This window comes from Acinonyx jubatus, chromosome X, assembly GCF_027475565.1.
Source record: "Acinonyx jubatus isolate Ajub_Pintada_27869175 chromosome X, VMU_Ajub_asm_v1.0, whole genome shotgun sequence".
NCBI classification, from domain to species: Eukaryota; Metazoa; Chordata; class Mammalia; order Carnivora; family Felidae; genus Acinonyx; species Acinonyx jubatus.
Genome location: NC_069389.1, coordinates 67658678 through 67676150, shown reverse-complemented (window position 1 = coordinate 67676150; position 17473 = coordinate 67658678). Strand labels below are relative to the sequence as shown.

The 17473-nt window shown below is 34.5% G+C and overlaps 1 protein-coding gene across 2 annotated transcripts in view; it reads right to left on the bottom strand.

The window, feature by feature from the left end:
• Nucleotides 1-17473, bottom strand: part of LOC106983764 (uncharacterized) — a 415282-nt gene that overhangs the window by 310920 nt on the left and 86889 nt on the right. For both annotated transcript variants that reach the window (XM_027053762.2, XM_027053763.2), the window contains exon 4: nt 10488-10651. In XM_027053762.2, the coding sequence (XP_026909563.1) occupies nt 10488-10651 (164 nt within the window). The remainder of the gene's footprint in view (nt 1-10487; nt 10652-17473) is intronic.

Here is a 17473-nt window from a genome sequence, read left to right as displayed (position 1 = left end):
TTTCTTCATTGGTTATGAGTCTGTTCAAGCTTTCTATTTCTTCCTGTTTGAGTTTTGGAAGTGTGTGGGTGTTTAGGAATTTGTCCATTTCTTCCAGGTTGTCCAGTTTGTTGGCATATAATTTTTCATACTATTCCTTGATAATTGCTTTATTTCTGACTAATTGGTTGTAATAATTACATTTTCATTCATGATTTTATCTATTTGGGTCATCTCCCTTTTCTTTTTGAGAAGCATGGCTAGAGGTTTATCAATTTTGTTTATTTTTTCAAAACACCAACTCTTGGCTTCATTGATCTGCTCTACAGTTTTTTTAGATTCTATATTGTTTATTTCTGCTCTGATCTTTATTATTTCCCTTCTTCTGCTGGGTTTAGGCTGTCTTTGCTCTTCTGCTTCTACTTCCTGTAGGTGTGCTGTTAGATTTTGTATTTGGGATTTTTCTTGTTTCTGGAGATAGGCCTGGATTGCAATGTATTTTCCTCTCAGGACTGCCTTCGCTGCATCCCAAAGCACTTGGATTGTTGTATTTTCATTTTCGCTTGTTTCCATATATTTTTTAATCTCTTCTCTAATTGCCTGGTTGAGCCATTCATTATTGAGTAGGGTGTTCTTTAATCTCCATGCTTTTGGAGGTTTTCCAGACTTTTTCCTGTGGTTGATTTCAAGCTTCATAGCAGTGTGGTCTGAAAGAGTGTATGGTATGATCTCAATTCTTGTATACTTATGAAGGGCTGTTTTGTGACGCAGTGTGTGATCTATCTTGGAGAATGTTCCATGTGCACTCGAGAAGAACGTATATTCTGTTGCTTTGGGATGCAGAGTTCTAAATATATATGTCAAGTCCATCTGATCCAATGTATCATTCAGGGCCTTTGTTTCTTTTTTGATCCTGTGTCTATATGATCTATCCAATGTTGTAACTGGAGTATTAAAGTTCCCTGCAATTATCACATTCTTACCAATAAGGTTGCTTATGTTTGTGATTAATTTTTTTATATATTTGGGGGCTCCTGTATTCGGCACATCGACATGTATAATTGTTAGCTCTTCGTGATGGATAGACCCTGTAATTATTATATAATGGCCTTGTTCATCTCTTGCTACAACCATTAATTTAAAGTCTAGTTTGTGTGATATAAGTATGGCTACTCCAGCTTTCTTTTGACTTCTAGTAGCATGATAGATAGTTCTACATCCCCTCACTTTAAATCTGAAGGTGTCTTCAGGTCTAATATGAGTCTCTTGTAGACAGCAAATAGATGGGTCTTGTGTTTTTTTGTCCATTCTGAAACTCTATGTCTTTTGGTTGGAGCATTTACTCCATTTACATTCAGTGTTATTATAGAAAGATATGGGTTTAGAGTCAATGTGATGTCTGTAGCTTTCATGCTCATAGTGATGTCTCTGGTACTTTGTGTTCCTTGCAACATTTCACTCACAGAGTCCCCCTTAGAATCTCTTGTAGGGCTGCTTTAGTGGTGATGAATTCCTTCAGTTTTTGTTTGTTTGGGAAGACCTTTGTCTCTCTTTCTATTCTGAATGACAGACTTGCTGGGATAAATGATTCTCAGCTGCATTTTTTTTAATCTATTCATTACCTTGAAGATTTCCTGCCATACCTTTCTGGCCTGCCAGGTTTCAGTAGATAGATCTTTCACTAGAGTTATTGGTCTCCCTTTATATGTTAGAGTATGTTTATCCCTAGCTGCTTTCAGAATTTTCTCTTTATCCTTGTATTTTGCCAGTTTCACTATGATATGTCATGAAGAAGTTCGATTCAAGTTACGTCTGAAGGAAGTTCTCTGTGCCTCTTGGATTTCAGTGTCTTTTTCCTTCCACAGGTCAGGGAAGTTCTCAACTATGATTTTTTCAAGTACACCTTCACTCCTTCTCTCTCTTCCTCTTCTGGAATTCCTATGATACGGATATTGTTCCGTTTTATTGCATCACATAGTTCCCTAATTCTCCCCTCATACTCCTGGATTTTTTTATCTCTCTGTTTCTCAGCTTCCTCTTTTTCCATAATTTTATCTTCTAATTCACCTATTCTCTCCTCTGCCTCTTTAATCCGAGCTGTGGTCGCCTCCATTTTATTTTCCCCTCATTTATAGCATTTTTTAGCTCCTCCTGACTATTTCTTCATCCCCTGATCTCTGTAGCAATAGGTTCTCTGCTATCCCCTATACCTATTTCAATCATAGCAATTAATTTTATGACTATTCTTCTAAATTCTTGTTCCATTATATTTCTTAAATAGTTTTTGATCAATTCGTTAGCTGTTGCCACTTCATGGAGTTTGTTTTGAGGGGAGTTCTTCCATTTCATCATTTTGGGTAGTCCCTGTGGTGGCACCAAACTGCAGGGCACTTCCCCTGTGCTGTCTGGAGTTACCTGTGTTGGTGGGTGGGACCGTAGTCAGACCTGATATCTATCCCCAGCCCACTGCTGGCTGGGCCACAGTCAGACTGGTGTGTACCTTTTCTTCCCCTCTCCCAAGGGCAGGACTCACTGTAGAGTGCTGTGTCCCCTGTACAGGCTACTTGCACACTTCCAGGCTTGTGGTGCTACTTTGATTGGATCTGGCGTCTTAGCTCAGGGGGATCCTCTTCCATAGGACTCTGGTCTATGCTTGGCTCCAGAGAGCCTATTCTGCTAGATTCTGGCGGTTTTCTGGGGTATTTACTCAGGTGTGGGTGGATTCTAAGTGATCATCAGGATGAGGTGAGCCCAGCTCCCTCCTATGCTGCCATCTTCCTTGGCTTGGGATTTTTATTTATTTTCTTTTTTCTACTGTATTAATTCCTTTTCTCCCTTCAAAATGATGAAATGAAGGAATTCACCCCGAAAGAATGAGCACAAAGAAACAACAGCCAGGGATTTACCCAACACAGATACAAGCAAGAGGTCTGAACCATAATTTAGAATCATGATAATAAGAATATTAGGTGGAGTCGAAAATAGATTAGAATCTCTTTCTGCAGATATTGAAGTAAAAACTAGTCAGGATGAAATAAAAAATGCTATAAATGAGCTGCAATCTCGAATAGAGGCCACTGCAGCAAGGATGGATGAGGCAGAGATATCAGCAATATAGAGGACAAACTTATGGAGAATAAAGGAGCATTAAAAAAGTGGGAGATTAAGGCAAAAGTGCACGATTTAAGAATTAGAGAAATCAGTGACTCATTAAAAAGGAACAACATCAGAATCATAGGGGTCCCAGAAGAGGAAAAGAGAGAAATAGGAATAGAAGGGTTATGTGCGGAAATCATAGTGGAAACATTCCCAACCTGGAGAAAGACACAGACATTGAAATCCAGGATTCACAGTGAGCCCCCATTTGATTCAACAAAAACTGACCATCAACAAGACATATCATAGTAAAATTCACAAAATATTCATGCAAGGAGAGAATGATGAAAGCAGCAAGGGAAAAAAGTCCCTAACCTGCAAGGGAAGGCAGATCAGGTTTGCAGCAAACGTATCCACAGAAACTTGACAGGCCACAAAGGAGTGGCAGGATATATTCAATGTGCTGAATCAGAAAAATATGCAGCCAAGAATTCTTTATCCAGCAAGGCTGTCATTCAAAATAGAAGGAGAGATGGAAAGCTTCCCAGACAAACAAAAATTAAAGGAGTTTGTGACCACTAAACCAGCCCTGCAAGAAATTTTAAGGGGGACTCTCTGTGGGGAGAAAAGTGGAAAAAATAAATAAATAAATAAATAAATAAATAAATAAATAAATAAATACCAAAAGCAGCAAAGATTAAAAGGACCAGAGAACACCACCAGAAACTCCAATTCTATAAGCATCATAATGGCAATAAATTCATATATTTCAGTACGTCAATGGACTCAATGCTCCAACAAAAAGACATAGGGTAACAGAATGTATAAGGAAACAAGATCCATCTATATGCTATTTACATGAGACCCACTTACACCTAAAGATACCTTCAAATTGAAAATAAGGGGATGGAGAACCATCTATCATGCTAATGGTCAACAAAAGAAAGCCAGAGTAGCCATACTTGTATCAGATAATCTAGACTTTAAAATAAAGACTGTATTGGGGTGCCTGGGTGGCTCAGTCAGTTGAGTGTCCGGGCTTGGCTCTGGTCATGATCTTGCAGTCTGTGAGTTCGAGCCCCACGTCGGGCTCTGTGCTGACAGCTCAGAGCCTGGAGCCTGCTTCGGATTCTGTGTCCCCCTCTCTCTCTGCCCCTCCCCCATTCATGCTCTGTTTCTGTCTCAGAAATAAATAAACATTAAAAAAATAAAAAAAAATAAAGACTGTATCAAGTGATGCAGAAGGGCATTATATCATAATGAAAGGGTCTATTTACCAAGAAGACCAAAAAATTGTAAACATTTATTCACCAAATGTGATAGCACCCAAATATATAAATCAGTTAATCATAAACATAAAGAAACTCATCGATAGTAATGCCATAATAGTAGGAGACTTCAACACCCCACTCACAACAATGGACAGATCATCTAATCAAAAAATCAACAAGGAAAAAATGACTTTGAATGACACTTTGGACCAGATGGACTTAACAGATATATTCAGAACATTTCATCCTAAAGCAGCAGAATATACATTTTTCTGCAGTGCACATGGAACGTTCTCCACAATAGACAATGTACTGGGACACAAGGCAGCCCTAAGCAAGTACAAAAATATCGAGATCATACCGTGCATATTTTCAGACTACAATGTTATGAAACTCGAAATCAACAACAAGAAAAAAAATTGGAAAAGTAACAAATACATGGAGACTAAAGAGCATCCATGGGCCAACCAAGAAGTTAAAGAGGAACTTAAAAAGTTCATGGAAGCCAATGAAATGATAACACCACAATCCCAAACCTCTGGGACGCAGCAAAGGCGGTCATAAGAGGAAAGTATATAGCAATCCAGGCCTTCCTAAAGAAGGAAGAAAGATCTCAGATACCACCTAACCTTACACCATAAGGAGCTGGAAAAAGAACAGCAAACAAAACCCAAAACCAGAAGAAGACAAGAAATAATAAAGAGTAGAGCAGAAATTAATGCTATCCAAACCAAAAAACAAACAAACAAACAAACAAACAAACAGTAGAATAGATCAATGAAACCAGAAGCTGGTTATTTGGAAGAATTAACAAAATTGATCAACCACTAGCCAGTTTGATCAAAGAGAAACAAGAAAAGACCCAAGTAAATAAAATTAAGAATGAACAGGGAGAGATCACAACCAACACAGCAGAAATAAAAACAAAAATATGAGAATATTATGAGCAATCATATGCCAATAAAATGGGCAATCTGGAAGAAATGGATAAGTTCCTCGAAACATATACACTACCAAAACGGAAACAGAAATAAATAGAAAATTTAAACAGACCCATAACTAGTAAGGAAATTGAATTAGCAGTCAAAAATCTGCCAAAACACAAGAGTTCAGGGCCAGATGGTTTTCCAGGGCAATTCTACCAAACATTTTAGGAAGACTTAACACCTATTCTCTTGAAGCTGCTCCAAAAAATAGAAATGGAAGGAAAACTTCCAAACCCTTTCTATGAAGCCAGCATTACCTTGATTCCAAAACCAGACAGAAACCCCACTACAAAGGAGAACTATAGACCAATTTCCCTGATGAATATGGATGCAAAAATCCTCAACAAGATATTAGCCAACCGGATACAACAATACATTAAAAAAAGTTACTCACCACGACCAAGTGGGATTTATACCTGGGATGCAGAGCTGGTTCAATATCCGCAAAAAAATTAACATGATTCATCACATCAATAAAAGAAAGGACAAGAACAATATGATCCTCTCAATCGATGCAGACAAAGCATTTGAAAAAATACAGCATCCTTTCTTGATACAAACCCTCAAGATCATAAAAGCCATATATGAATGACCAATGCTAATATCATCCTTAATGGGGAAAAAACAGAGCTTTCCCCCTATGGTCACGAACAAGACAGGGATGTCCCCTATCACCACTGTTATTCAACATAGAATGGGAAATCTTAGCCTCTGCAATCAGACAACACAAAGAAATAAAAGGCATCCAAATTGGCCAGGAGGAGGTCAAACTTTCATTCGTCACAGATGACATGATACTCTATATGGAAAACCCAGAAGATTCCACCAAAAAACTGCTAGAACTGATTCATGAATTCAGAAAAGTTGCAGGATATAAAATCAATGCACAGAAATGGGTTGCATTCCTATACACCAACAATGAAGCAACAGAAAAAGAAATTAAGGAATCTATCCCATTTACATTTGCACCAAAACCCATAAAATACCTAGGAATAAATCTAACCAAAAAGGTGAAAAATCTATACACTGAATACTATAGAAAGCTGATGAATGAAATTGAAGAAGATACAAAAAAAAAATGGAAAAAGATTCCATGCTCCTGGATAGGAAGAGCAAATATTGTTAAAATGTTGATACTACTGAAAGCAATCTACACATTCAATGCAATCCCTATCAAAATAACACCAGCATTCTCCACAGAGCTAAAACAAATAATCCTAAAATTTGTATGGAACCAGAAAAGACCCTGAATAACCAAAGCAATCTTAACAAAGAAAACCAAAGCAGAAGGCATCACAATCCCAGACTTCAAGCTATACCTCAAAGCTGTAATCATCAAGACAGTATGGTACTGGCACAAAAACAGACATTCAGATCAATGGAACAGAATAGAGAACCCAGAAATGGACCCACAAATGTATGGCCAACTAATCTTTGACAAAGCAGGAAAGAATATCCAATGGAATAAAGACACTCTCTTCAGCAACTGGTGCTGGGAAAACTGGACAGCGACATGCAGAAGAATAAACCTGGACCACTTTCTTACACCGTACACAAAAATAGACTCAAAATGGATGAAAGACCTCAATGTAAAACAGGAATCCATCAAAATCCTCGAGGAGAAAGCAGGCAAAAACCTCTTTGATCTGGACTGCAGCAACTTCTTACTCAACATGTCTCCAGAGGCAAGGGAATCAAAAGCAAACATGAACTATTGGGACCTCATCAAAATAAAAAGCTTCTGCACAGCAAAGGAAACAATCAGCAAAACTAAAAGGCAACCTTCAGAATGGAAGAAGATATTTGCAAATGACATATCAGACAAAGGGTTAGTACCCAAAATCTATGAAAAACTTATCAAACTCAACACCCAAAAAACAAATAATCCAGTGAAGAAATGGGCAAAATACATGAATACATACTTCTCCAAAGAAGACATCCAGATGGCCAACTGACACTTGAAAAAATGCTCAACTTCACTCATCATCAGGGAAATACAAATCAAAACCACAATGAGGTACCACCTTATGCCTGTCAGAATGGCTAACACTAACTCAGGCGATAACAGATGTCGGCGAGGATGCAGAGAAAGAGGATCTCTTTTGCATTGTTGGTGGGAATACAACCTGGTGCAGCCACTCTGGAAAACAGTATGGAGGTTCCTCATAAAACTAAAAATAGAACTACCCTATGACCCAGCAATTGCACTACTAGGAATTTATCCAAGGTATACAGCTGTGCTGTTTCAAAGGGACACATGCACCCCCATGTTTATATCAGAGCTATTAACAATGGCCAAAGTATGGAAAGAGCCCAAAAGTCCATCAATGGATGAATGGATAAAAAAGATGTGATATAATGTAGTATTACTCGGCAATCAAAAAGAATGAAATCTTGCCATTTGCAACTATGTGGATGGAACTGGAGGGTATTATGCTAAGTGAAATTAGTCAGTCAGAGAAAGATAAAAATCATATGACTTCACTCATATGAGGACTTTAAGAGACAAAACAGATGAACATAAGGGAAGGGAAACAAAAATAATACAAAAACAGGGAGGGGGACAAAACATAAGTGACTCATAAATTAGAAGAACAAATATGGGAGTGGTTGTGGAAGGGGGGATGGGCTAAATGGGTAAGGGGCACTAAGGAATCTACTCCTGAAATCATTGTTGCAGTATATGCTAACTAATTTGGATGTAAATTTAAAAAAAAAAAGAAAGAAAAAGAAAATAAACCATTTCCAATGACACAGTAAATCAGTTCATGCAGTATGCAAGGATTCTCATGGTGTTTGCTATTTAATAGTCTCAATTGAATACCTAACCTAATGGGATATAAAGTAGAATCAAATATACATATCATCATACTCATGTAAGGCTATGATGGAAAAGATACAAAAAGACTACTTTAAAAAGGAGTACACATTGACCTTAAAGAGAAAGTAGAAGGATAAGAGTTTTCAAAAATCAATAGGACATATTAGAACATTTTAAATCCATCAGAAATAGCTTTTATTTTTATTTTTTATTATAGTTGACACACAATGTTACATTAGTTTCAGTCCTAAATAGAGTGATTCAACATCTGTATATGTGATACTATATTCACAAGTATAGCTACCATTTGTTACCACACAATGCTACTACAATATCATTGATGTTACATCTTTGATTGCCAGGAATTATTCATTCCATATCTGTAAGCCTGTAACTCCCACTCCCCTTCACCCATTTTGCCCATTCTCCTGCCCACCTTCCGTCAAACATTAGTTTCTTGCCTGTTTTTATAGGTCTGATTTTGCTTTTTTTGTTTATTCATTTGTTTTGTTTTTTAGATTCCACATGTGATAGAAATCATATGACATTTGTCTTTCTCAGTCTGACCTATTTTGCTCAGCACAATACCCACTAAGTCAATCCATGTTGTCACAAATGGAGAGATTTCATTTTTTTTTTAAATATTGTTTATTTTTATTGTTGAGAGAGAGACAGAGTGTGAGCAGGGGAGGGGTAGAGAGAGAGGGAGATGCAGAATTTGAAGCAGGCTCCAGGCTCTGAGCTTTCAGTACAGAGCCTGACGCGGGGCTTGAACTCACAAGCTGTGAGATCATGACCTGAGCCAAAGTCGGATGCTCAACCGACTGAGCCACTCAGGCAGCCCGATTTCATTCTTCTTTATGGATCCAAAATATTCCATTGTAAAAATTGGCAGAGGACCTAAATAGACATTTTTCCAAAGACGATATATTGATGGCCAACAGATACATGAAAAAATGCTCAACATTAATAATCATCACAAAAATGTAAATCAAAACCACAATGAGACATTACCTCACACCTGTCAAAATGGATAAAATAAAACACAAGGAATAACAAATGTTGGTGACAGTATAGAAAATAAAGGAAATTTCATGAACTGTTGGTGGGAATATAAATTAGTACAGCCAATTTCTAAAAATAGAAATACCATATGATTCAAAAATTCCACTAATTGGTATTTACCTAAAGAAAATGACTTTATTTACAATAGCTAAGATATGGAAGCAACCTAAGTGTCCACTGATAGATGAATGACTAAAGAAGTGGTATATACATACAATGAAATGTTATACAGCAACAAAAAGGACCAGATCTAGCCATTTGCAAGAACATGGATGGGCCTAGAGGGTATTATGCTAAGTGAAATAGGTTGTACTGTGAAAGAAATAGTTTTTAAGCCTGTCAAATGAAAATTTAGGGGCGTGGCTCAGTCATTTAAGCGTCCACCTCTTTATTTCAGCTCAGGTCATGATCTCTTGGTTTGTAAGTTTCAGCCCCACATTGGGCTCTGCACTGACAGTGCGGAACCTGGTTGAGATTGTCTCTCTCCTCTTTCTCTGCCTCTCCTGCACTCTCTCACTCTCAAAATAAGTAAATATAGTTTAAAAAAATAAAAATAATGGAAAATGAAACTCAGTAGACACAATTAGGCATATGATATTGCTTGAATTATTCAAGTAATTGAAGGTCCTCAATCAATATTTGTTGAATAGGTAGATGGATTTTGATCACAGTCCTGAAATAATGAAAAAATCCAAATCTACTTCATCTTTGTTAATGAGTTCCAGACTTGTCCTTTGTATTTATTATTGAGTTTTGGTTTGACTGAGCTATTATATAAAGTGACCACTCTATTTCTAGGTGCAAAGACAACTGTCTAGAATATTGTGTCTGGCCTTGATAACTCTTTTATCATTCTTTGATTCATTTTCAGATTCAGTGGATATAGCAATTCTCTCAATCCTTTGATCTTATAAAAATTTGTGAGTTTATTTCTTAGAACCTCCATCTCTCACTTTCAATTCTATAAGGCAGAATAACCTTCAGTTTAGGCAGAATATCTCTGAGTTTTCCCAGGAATGATGGGACACATTATCCTGACGGCGGAGCAAGAAACAGCAACCACTTAAGACAGTGCCATGATTGAAATACAGGATTATGAAGGATCCACAGAGTAATTAGAGACCATATCAGTCATAATTACTTTTGAACTAGAAAGGCAAAAAACTGAAATTCACTGTAGACCACGTATCTGATGGAAACACACTCTTTTCTTTAATTCATTTTTTGTTAATTAAAAAGAAAGGCAAATTAGGACAGTGCTATACTCACCTTTTTATTAATATTAGCAACCGCTTTTAATATGATGTCCTGGTGGTCAGTCTGTATTATGCCAAGTTCATTAAGTTTTTGCCGAGTAATGTTAAGTAGCTTCTCCCCATTGATTTTTGCTCTTTCAAAGTGTTCTCCATATATCAGAAAATTATAATTCAATTCTGAAAAAAGACAAAAGAGGTAGAGGAAATGTCAAAGAAAATAGAGACCATACCTCCTTTAAAGACAACTATCTAATTCAACCAGTATAGAATTACTTGTGCCTTTTTTCTTATTATCAATGAGCCACTTACAGTTTTTATTCCAACACTCCATCTTAAATTCAGCGTCCTTAGTTAGAAAGGCTTAGGAAGGACAGATTTTTGTAGGCCCTCACAGAAATGCTTAAGTAGAAAATTTAATTAATAAAAGATACCCTGTTAAATATACACCTATATTTAGAGATTATAACTGAAAGTATATTTATAATCTGTTATAATAATATTGAATATGGACTTCACAGAACTGAGATAAAATGTACTTCTTGACTTGTGACTGCTTTAACATTTGGAATTTGATCAATTAAGAATCCATATAGTTAATATATGTGAACTATTTGGGGAGGGTACAATCTCTTGGGTAAACTGCTTCATAACTATAATTAAGAGGGAAAAATCCAAAATTATTCACATATATATTTTAGTAACCTGCTTCTGCCATTTCTTTAGCTCTATTTAGAAAGAAGTAATTAGAAGATCCATAAGTAAAACAATATATATTAAATAATGGAGAAAAATTAACTTAATCTGATATAAAAGAAAGCTGAGCTTATATGAATAACTAAAGGCATCAGAAGACTAAATACATTATGGGGGCACCTGGGTGGCTCAGTCGTTAAGCGTCTGACCCTTGATTTTGGCTCAAGTCATGATCTCAATGTTCACGATCTAGAGTCCATAGTTGGGCTCTGTGCTGTCTGCTTGGGATTCCCTCTCCCTCTCTCTCTCTTTTTCTGCTACCTAAACTTAAAATAAGAAGACTAAATTATGAAATTATCATTCTTCTTTGGTTACACATAGTAAGAGTAAGGGTACAGTGGAAATGGTCCTAGATTAACATAATTTATTTGAAATTTGATGAACTTCCCTATGAAAGTGAATGTGGCTAATATCCTGGGAACTAATGATATAAGCTGATTAATACAGATCTTACTACTTTGATTTTTTAAAAATAACTCAGGAGAGTGTTTACCTTTATAATATCTTTAGATAATCTGCTAAAGAATTAGATAATATAAATAGCATTTCATGAGGAATATTTAAACTGCTTTTAAAACTTCTCAAGTACAGGGACATCTGGGTGGTCAATCAGTTAAAATTCTGACTCTTGATTTTAGCTCAGATCATAATTTCACAGTTTGTGAGTTCAAGCCCCATATGGGGTTCTGTGCTGACTCATGGAGCCTGATTGGGATTCTCTCTCTCTCTGCCTCTCCCCTACTCGTGCTCACTCTCTCTCACTCTCTCTCAAAATAAATAAATAAATAAACAGAAAGCTTGTCAAATACAGGTATACACTTCACTATACTCATATGCTAATTAAATAATATTTGCATTCTTACCTATTTATTAAAACAAGTCCTGTCAATGACTTCTGATAAATTTACTTTGTTAGTTTCATTCTTTTTATTTAATTTATCTTTTATTCGAGTATAGTTGACACACAATGTTACATTAATTTCAGTTGTACAACTTGGTGATTTGACAAGTTTATACATTATGCTATGTTCACCATAAGTATAGGTACCATCTGTCCCATTACATCATTACAGTATCATTGACCATATTCCTCTTGCTCTGTGCCATATTACCATAACTTTATCATTTCATAACTAGAGGCCTGTATCTCCCCCTCCTCTTCAACCATTTTTTCCAATCCCCCCACATCCTTCCCCTCTGACAACCATCAGTTTTTTTTCTCTGTATTTGTAGCTCTGATTGTGCTTTTTGTTTTTTTATTCTTTTTTAAATTTTTATCTTTAGATTCCATGAGTGGAATCATAAGGTATTTATCTTTCTCAGTCAGACTTATTTTACTTAGCTTAAGTAGGTCCATTGATGTTGTCTCAAATAACACAATCTAATCTTTTTTAAGGCTGTTTAATATTCCATTATATATATTATATAATATGATATATAATCATAATATATGATTTATATAACATTTTCCTCATCCATTCATCTTATAATGTATCACACATATATAATACATAATAATATACCACATTATATATATATACTACATTTTCCTTATCCATTCATCTATTGATGGACACTTAGTTTGCTTCCATTCTTGGCTATTGTAACTAATGCTGCAATAAACATAGGGGTGCATATATCTTTTTGAGTTAATGTTTTCATTTCCCTTGGGTAAATACCCAATAGTGGAATTATTAGATCATATAGCATATCTATTTTTAATTTTTTGAGGAACCTCCATACTGTTTTCCACAGTGACTGTACCAATTTACATTCCCACCAACAGTGCATGAGAGTTCCTTTTTCTCCACATCCTCACCAACACTTGCTATTTTTTGTCTTCTTGATTTTAGCCATTTTGACTTGTGTGAGGTGATATCTCATCATGGTTTTGGTCTGCATTTCCAAGATTAATGGTGTTGAGCATCTTTTCATGTGTCTGTTGGCAATCTGCAGGTATTCTTTCATAAAATGTCTATTCAGGTATTCTGCCTGTTTTTTCTTTAAAAATTTTTTCTGCCCATGTTTTAATAAGATTCTTTTTGGTGCTTGTTAGTTTCATTCTTATTACAACCTACCCTTTAAAGGCATAAAAGTATATTTCTTTTATTTTAAATTTTTGTAATTCTTTATTGCTACATATTTAGACTGGTTTTACCCTTTGATTACTCATAAATTAGTAAAGTTTTTCATTGAATTTAAAAAATTTTAAAGTAAAGCCACCTGGAATAACTCAACTTTTGTCAGTTTATTATTTAGATTTCCCATTTCCATCCATTGGAACATTATAACAGAGAACACTTCTCTGTTCCATGCTATAAAATAACCAACAATATAATTCAGAGTTACAAAGTACCTACCTAAACTTGGGTGTATGTCTCAGCTTATTTTTCAGGCTATTACTTCCTTTCATTGGGCAGAGAGAAATAATTCAGTATTTGATTTATAAGAGTACATATATGAGTGAATAAAAGTAAATAAAAAATATCAAGAGGAGAGATTGTCTTTTTCCCATTATATATTGTTTCCTGCTTTGTTGATTAATTGACCATATAGCTATGGGTTCACTTCTGGGTTTTCTATTATGTTCTACTGATCTATGTGTCTATTTTTGTGCCAATACCATACTGTTTTGATCACTACAGTTTTGTAATGTAACTTGAAATCTGGAATTGTGATGCCTCCAGCTTTGTTCTTTTTCAGGATTGCTTTGGCTATTTGAGGGAAGCTGTGTAACTATGTCAAAATAAATTTGAAAGCTGAATTTCTCAAGGTAATCTTCCTATTAACTTATAGAAGACTTTGCTGTACTTATTCCATTACACTGGTTAAATATGATAAAAAATAAACTGAAATTTCTATGAGTCAGTTCTCATGCTATCAATTGGCTAGGAGAAAATTATATATAGCTTTGTCCAAAAGAATGATATATATATTATTATGGATGGAACTCATATGTACTTGAAACTTTACTCAGTAAATATATTTGAATGTTGAATGATTTATCAGAGGGGATTTGATCTTTTCTTTACTCTTCATGTGTATATGGAAAGTGAATAGTAATGCCTTGAATATTTGACACCCCCCAGTGTCACATTCTGTTTATGAACTGCAACAGATACTTGCACTGAAATGTAATATACTGTCAACTAGATTGTAGGAATAAATTAAATAAGTGCGATGTATACAAATTAAATAAATAACTTAGTCTCTATAGATGATTGAGTATCTGATGTAGTACATGTCAGTTATTTCTCCTAGGTTACTTTGCCTTGTTTTTATAAATCCTTTTATTAAAACTTCCTTAGAAAGCATATGGACCAGATAATAACTATGGACCTGAAACTAGTTGCATGCCTTCACCAACCGATAGCCTGCATCCTTTTATTACAGGATTCTGGATTGAATCTATACATATCATTTGGTCTTCATTTATATATAGGCCTTTTGAGTCATTAATGGCATAATTATCAGGTTGGTATGATTAATATATATCAGCTATAAGCATATAAAGCTTGCAAATCAGAGACGAGGCCATTTCTGTAAGGAAGCATGAAGACTGAAGAAGCTAAATGTTCATGATGCAAAAAATCCGTGGCAAATGTCCAAGGAGACATTTAGTAAGCCTAAGAATTGATTACAATTCCACAATTAGCATGCCCCTTCAAAGTGATACCACCAATGAAAGGCAGAAAGCTCATTCTCAATATCTGGCACAAAAGCTTCCAGGTTTGTAAAACCATTTATATTTTGATGTATTTTCACAATTCATAGTAGTGCTGTTCAAATTACCTCCAAGGATAAATTTTTTGAATACTAAGCTATCAATAAGAAAATATGTAACTTTCAAATTGATTTATATGACATACACATCCACACCTACCCGGTTTTTATTTTTATCCCATGTCACTTTGTCCCGTCAGAGCTTAATATTAACAATATTGATTTATAAGTTTGAGTCACAGTATTATTCTTAAATGTTGTGTATATGAATGAATATGTGCATGCGTTTGTATATGTTTTAAATTTATTTTCCCAAATATGTGAGTAATTTATATAGCCATGACCCCATTGTATATGCATGGATTGACATAAGCCATTAAGAGTAGATTGTATATTTTGTTTATAAATATAAAAATGATCAGTTTTTTCTCTTAGTTTAAGAAGCTGCAAGACCCACTGTAATAATAATAACTAATATTTGCCATTTTAAACAATTTTCATATATTAACTCAATTCTTACAAATTTTCTGACAAAGGAACTACTATTATCTGCACTCTGCAGATGCAAAAACTGACTCAAGGAGAGGTAAGTCACTTAACAAAGGATACAAAGCTAGTAAGTGGCTGAGTTAGGATTTAAAGCCAAGAAGTTTGACTATAGATCTCATGCTCTTAACCACTATGTCATACTACTTCTCATAGTAATTGAGATGGTCTAAAATTGGAAATGACTACTTATGACACCCACAAAATACCTTCTAGAATGCCATGTAAGATATAGCTGGCCACAATCTCAGAGTAATCTAAGTGCAGTCAGTTATCCACAACTGTGAATTTTTGCAAAGATCATAATCCATATGTACAGCTCACCATTCCTTAATCTCACTCATTCATTTGTTCCGCAAAGATTTAATAAATGATTTCTATGTGCATAATAATTGTTACAAATTCAGGGGACAGGAAGACACACAACACAATCCCTGCATTTAGAGAGCTTACAATTTTATTTTAGGACACTAAACAGAAACACACAAAAAATGTTAATATCATGTATCTTAAACTAAAAGAAATATGCCCCAAGAGTTAAGTGAATGAGAAATATTGTAGGCTTTAGTTAATAAAAGAAATGAAAGATCAGAATGAATTTGAGTGATGGGGCAATGTTTTCACACATTCATATCCTGCACAATAAAACTGCAATCTCGTGTTTCCTAACACTGTATGTAGCATGTTATTTAACTTCACCAGTCAATTCTTTATGTTCTTAAAATCCACCATATTGTATATAGATTAATACAATACTATTTTGGGTCTAATTGGGTTTCTTATTTGTATGGGCTATGACTTTATCTAGAAGAGGGCAAAAAATACTGAAAATTCAAGGAAAATATATATATATTGTTGAATTATATTAGTCACAAATAGGCTAAATTATTGAAACCAATAACACAACTGAAAATTAAAGAAATATTTATACAGCCAAAAGCATTTAAAATTTCCTAAAACTCAACAATTAAGAAAATTTCATCTCTCTATATTTTATAAGAAAGTGGTATATACTTGTAATAAAAAAGGGCCAAAAAAGACACCCAATGCATTTTAAAACTCTTCATTTACTGAATTTCAAGCAACAGCATTTTAACTGAGAGCTTCTTCAAATTAGCAAGTCATACAAACCATATGTGATGAAGCCTAGACATACTACTATGAAGAAACTACAAAATTAGATTCCAAAGACATCCAGGAATTTCAAATGTAGAAAACAAACCTGGCACCAACAGAAAACTAGCATTTTCATTTTATGTTATAGAACAACAGTCAAACATAAGAAAGATGCTCAATACATCCAAGAGGACTCAATTTAAAATACAGTAAGAAAAAAATAAAATAAAATAAAATAAAATAAAATAAAATAATAAAATAAAATAAAAAGAAAGTTGAAATAAACTGGCTTGAAAAAATGCTAAACAATTATAAAGCTAAATAAGCAAGCTATAACTTTAAATATTGAGAATTATACCCAAAATGGCATTTTAAATTATACACAAAATTAATTCTTAATGTTATCTTCTTTAATGAGACTAAAAATGTAGAAAATCCAAAGTAAATGCATATACATTTTATATATATTTGGAATCCAAGGGGATGTGCTAATTTTTATATTTATGTATGTATGTACATTTTGTGGGAAATATGTTTCTTAATTTTTAAATGGCTTATGATGCTATTTAAATTATAAAAGTTTGCTACTTCTATATACTCAGAATAGTGTAATATCAGTAAATGATATCTATACAGTCTGCAAAGCATATAGTGAAGTGTTTAAGAACACTTGTAATAAAGGTATTTCTAAGAATGATACTTGCTTACTATATAGAGGTTAATATTCTATCAGTCAATAGAAGTTATACATATTCTGCAATACATGTAGAATGGTGTTTAAGAATACTTCTAACAAAGATGTTTGGAAGAACACTGTTTACATATTACTTAGAATGTGTATCCTAAAAGTGTTTTACATAT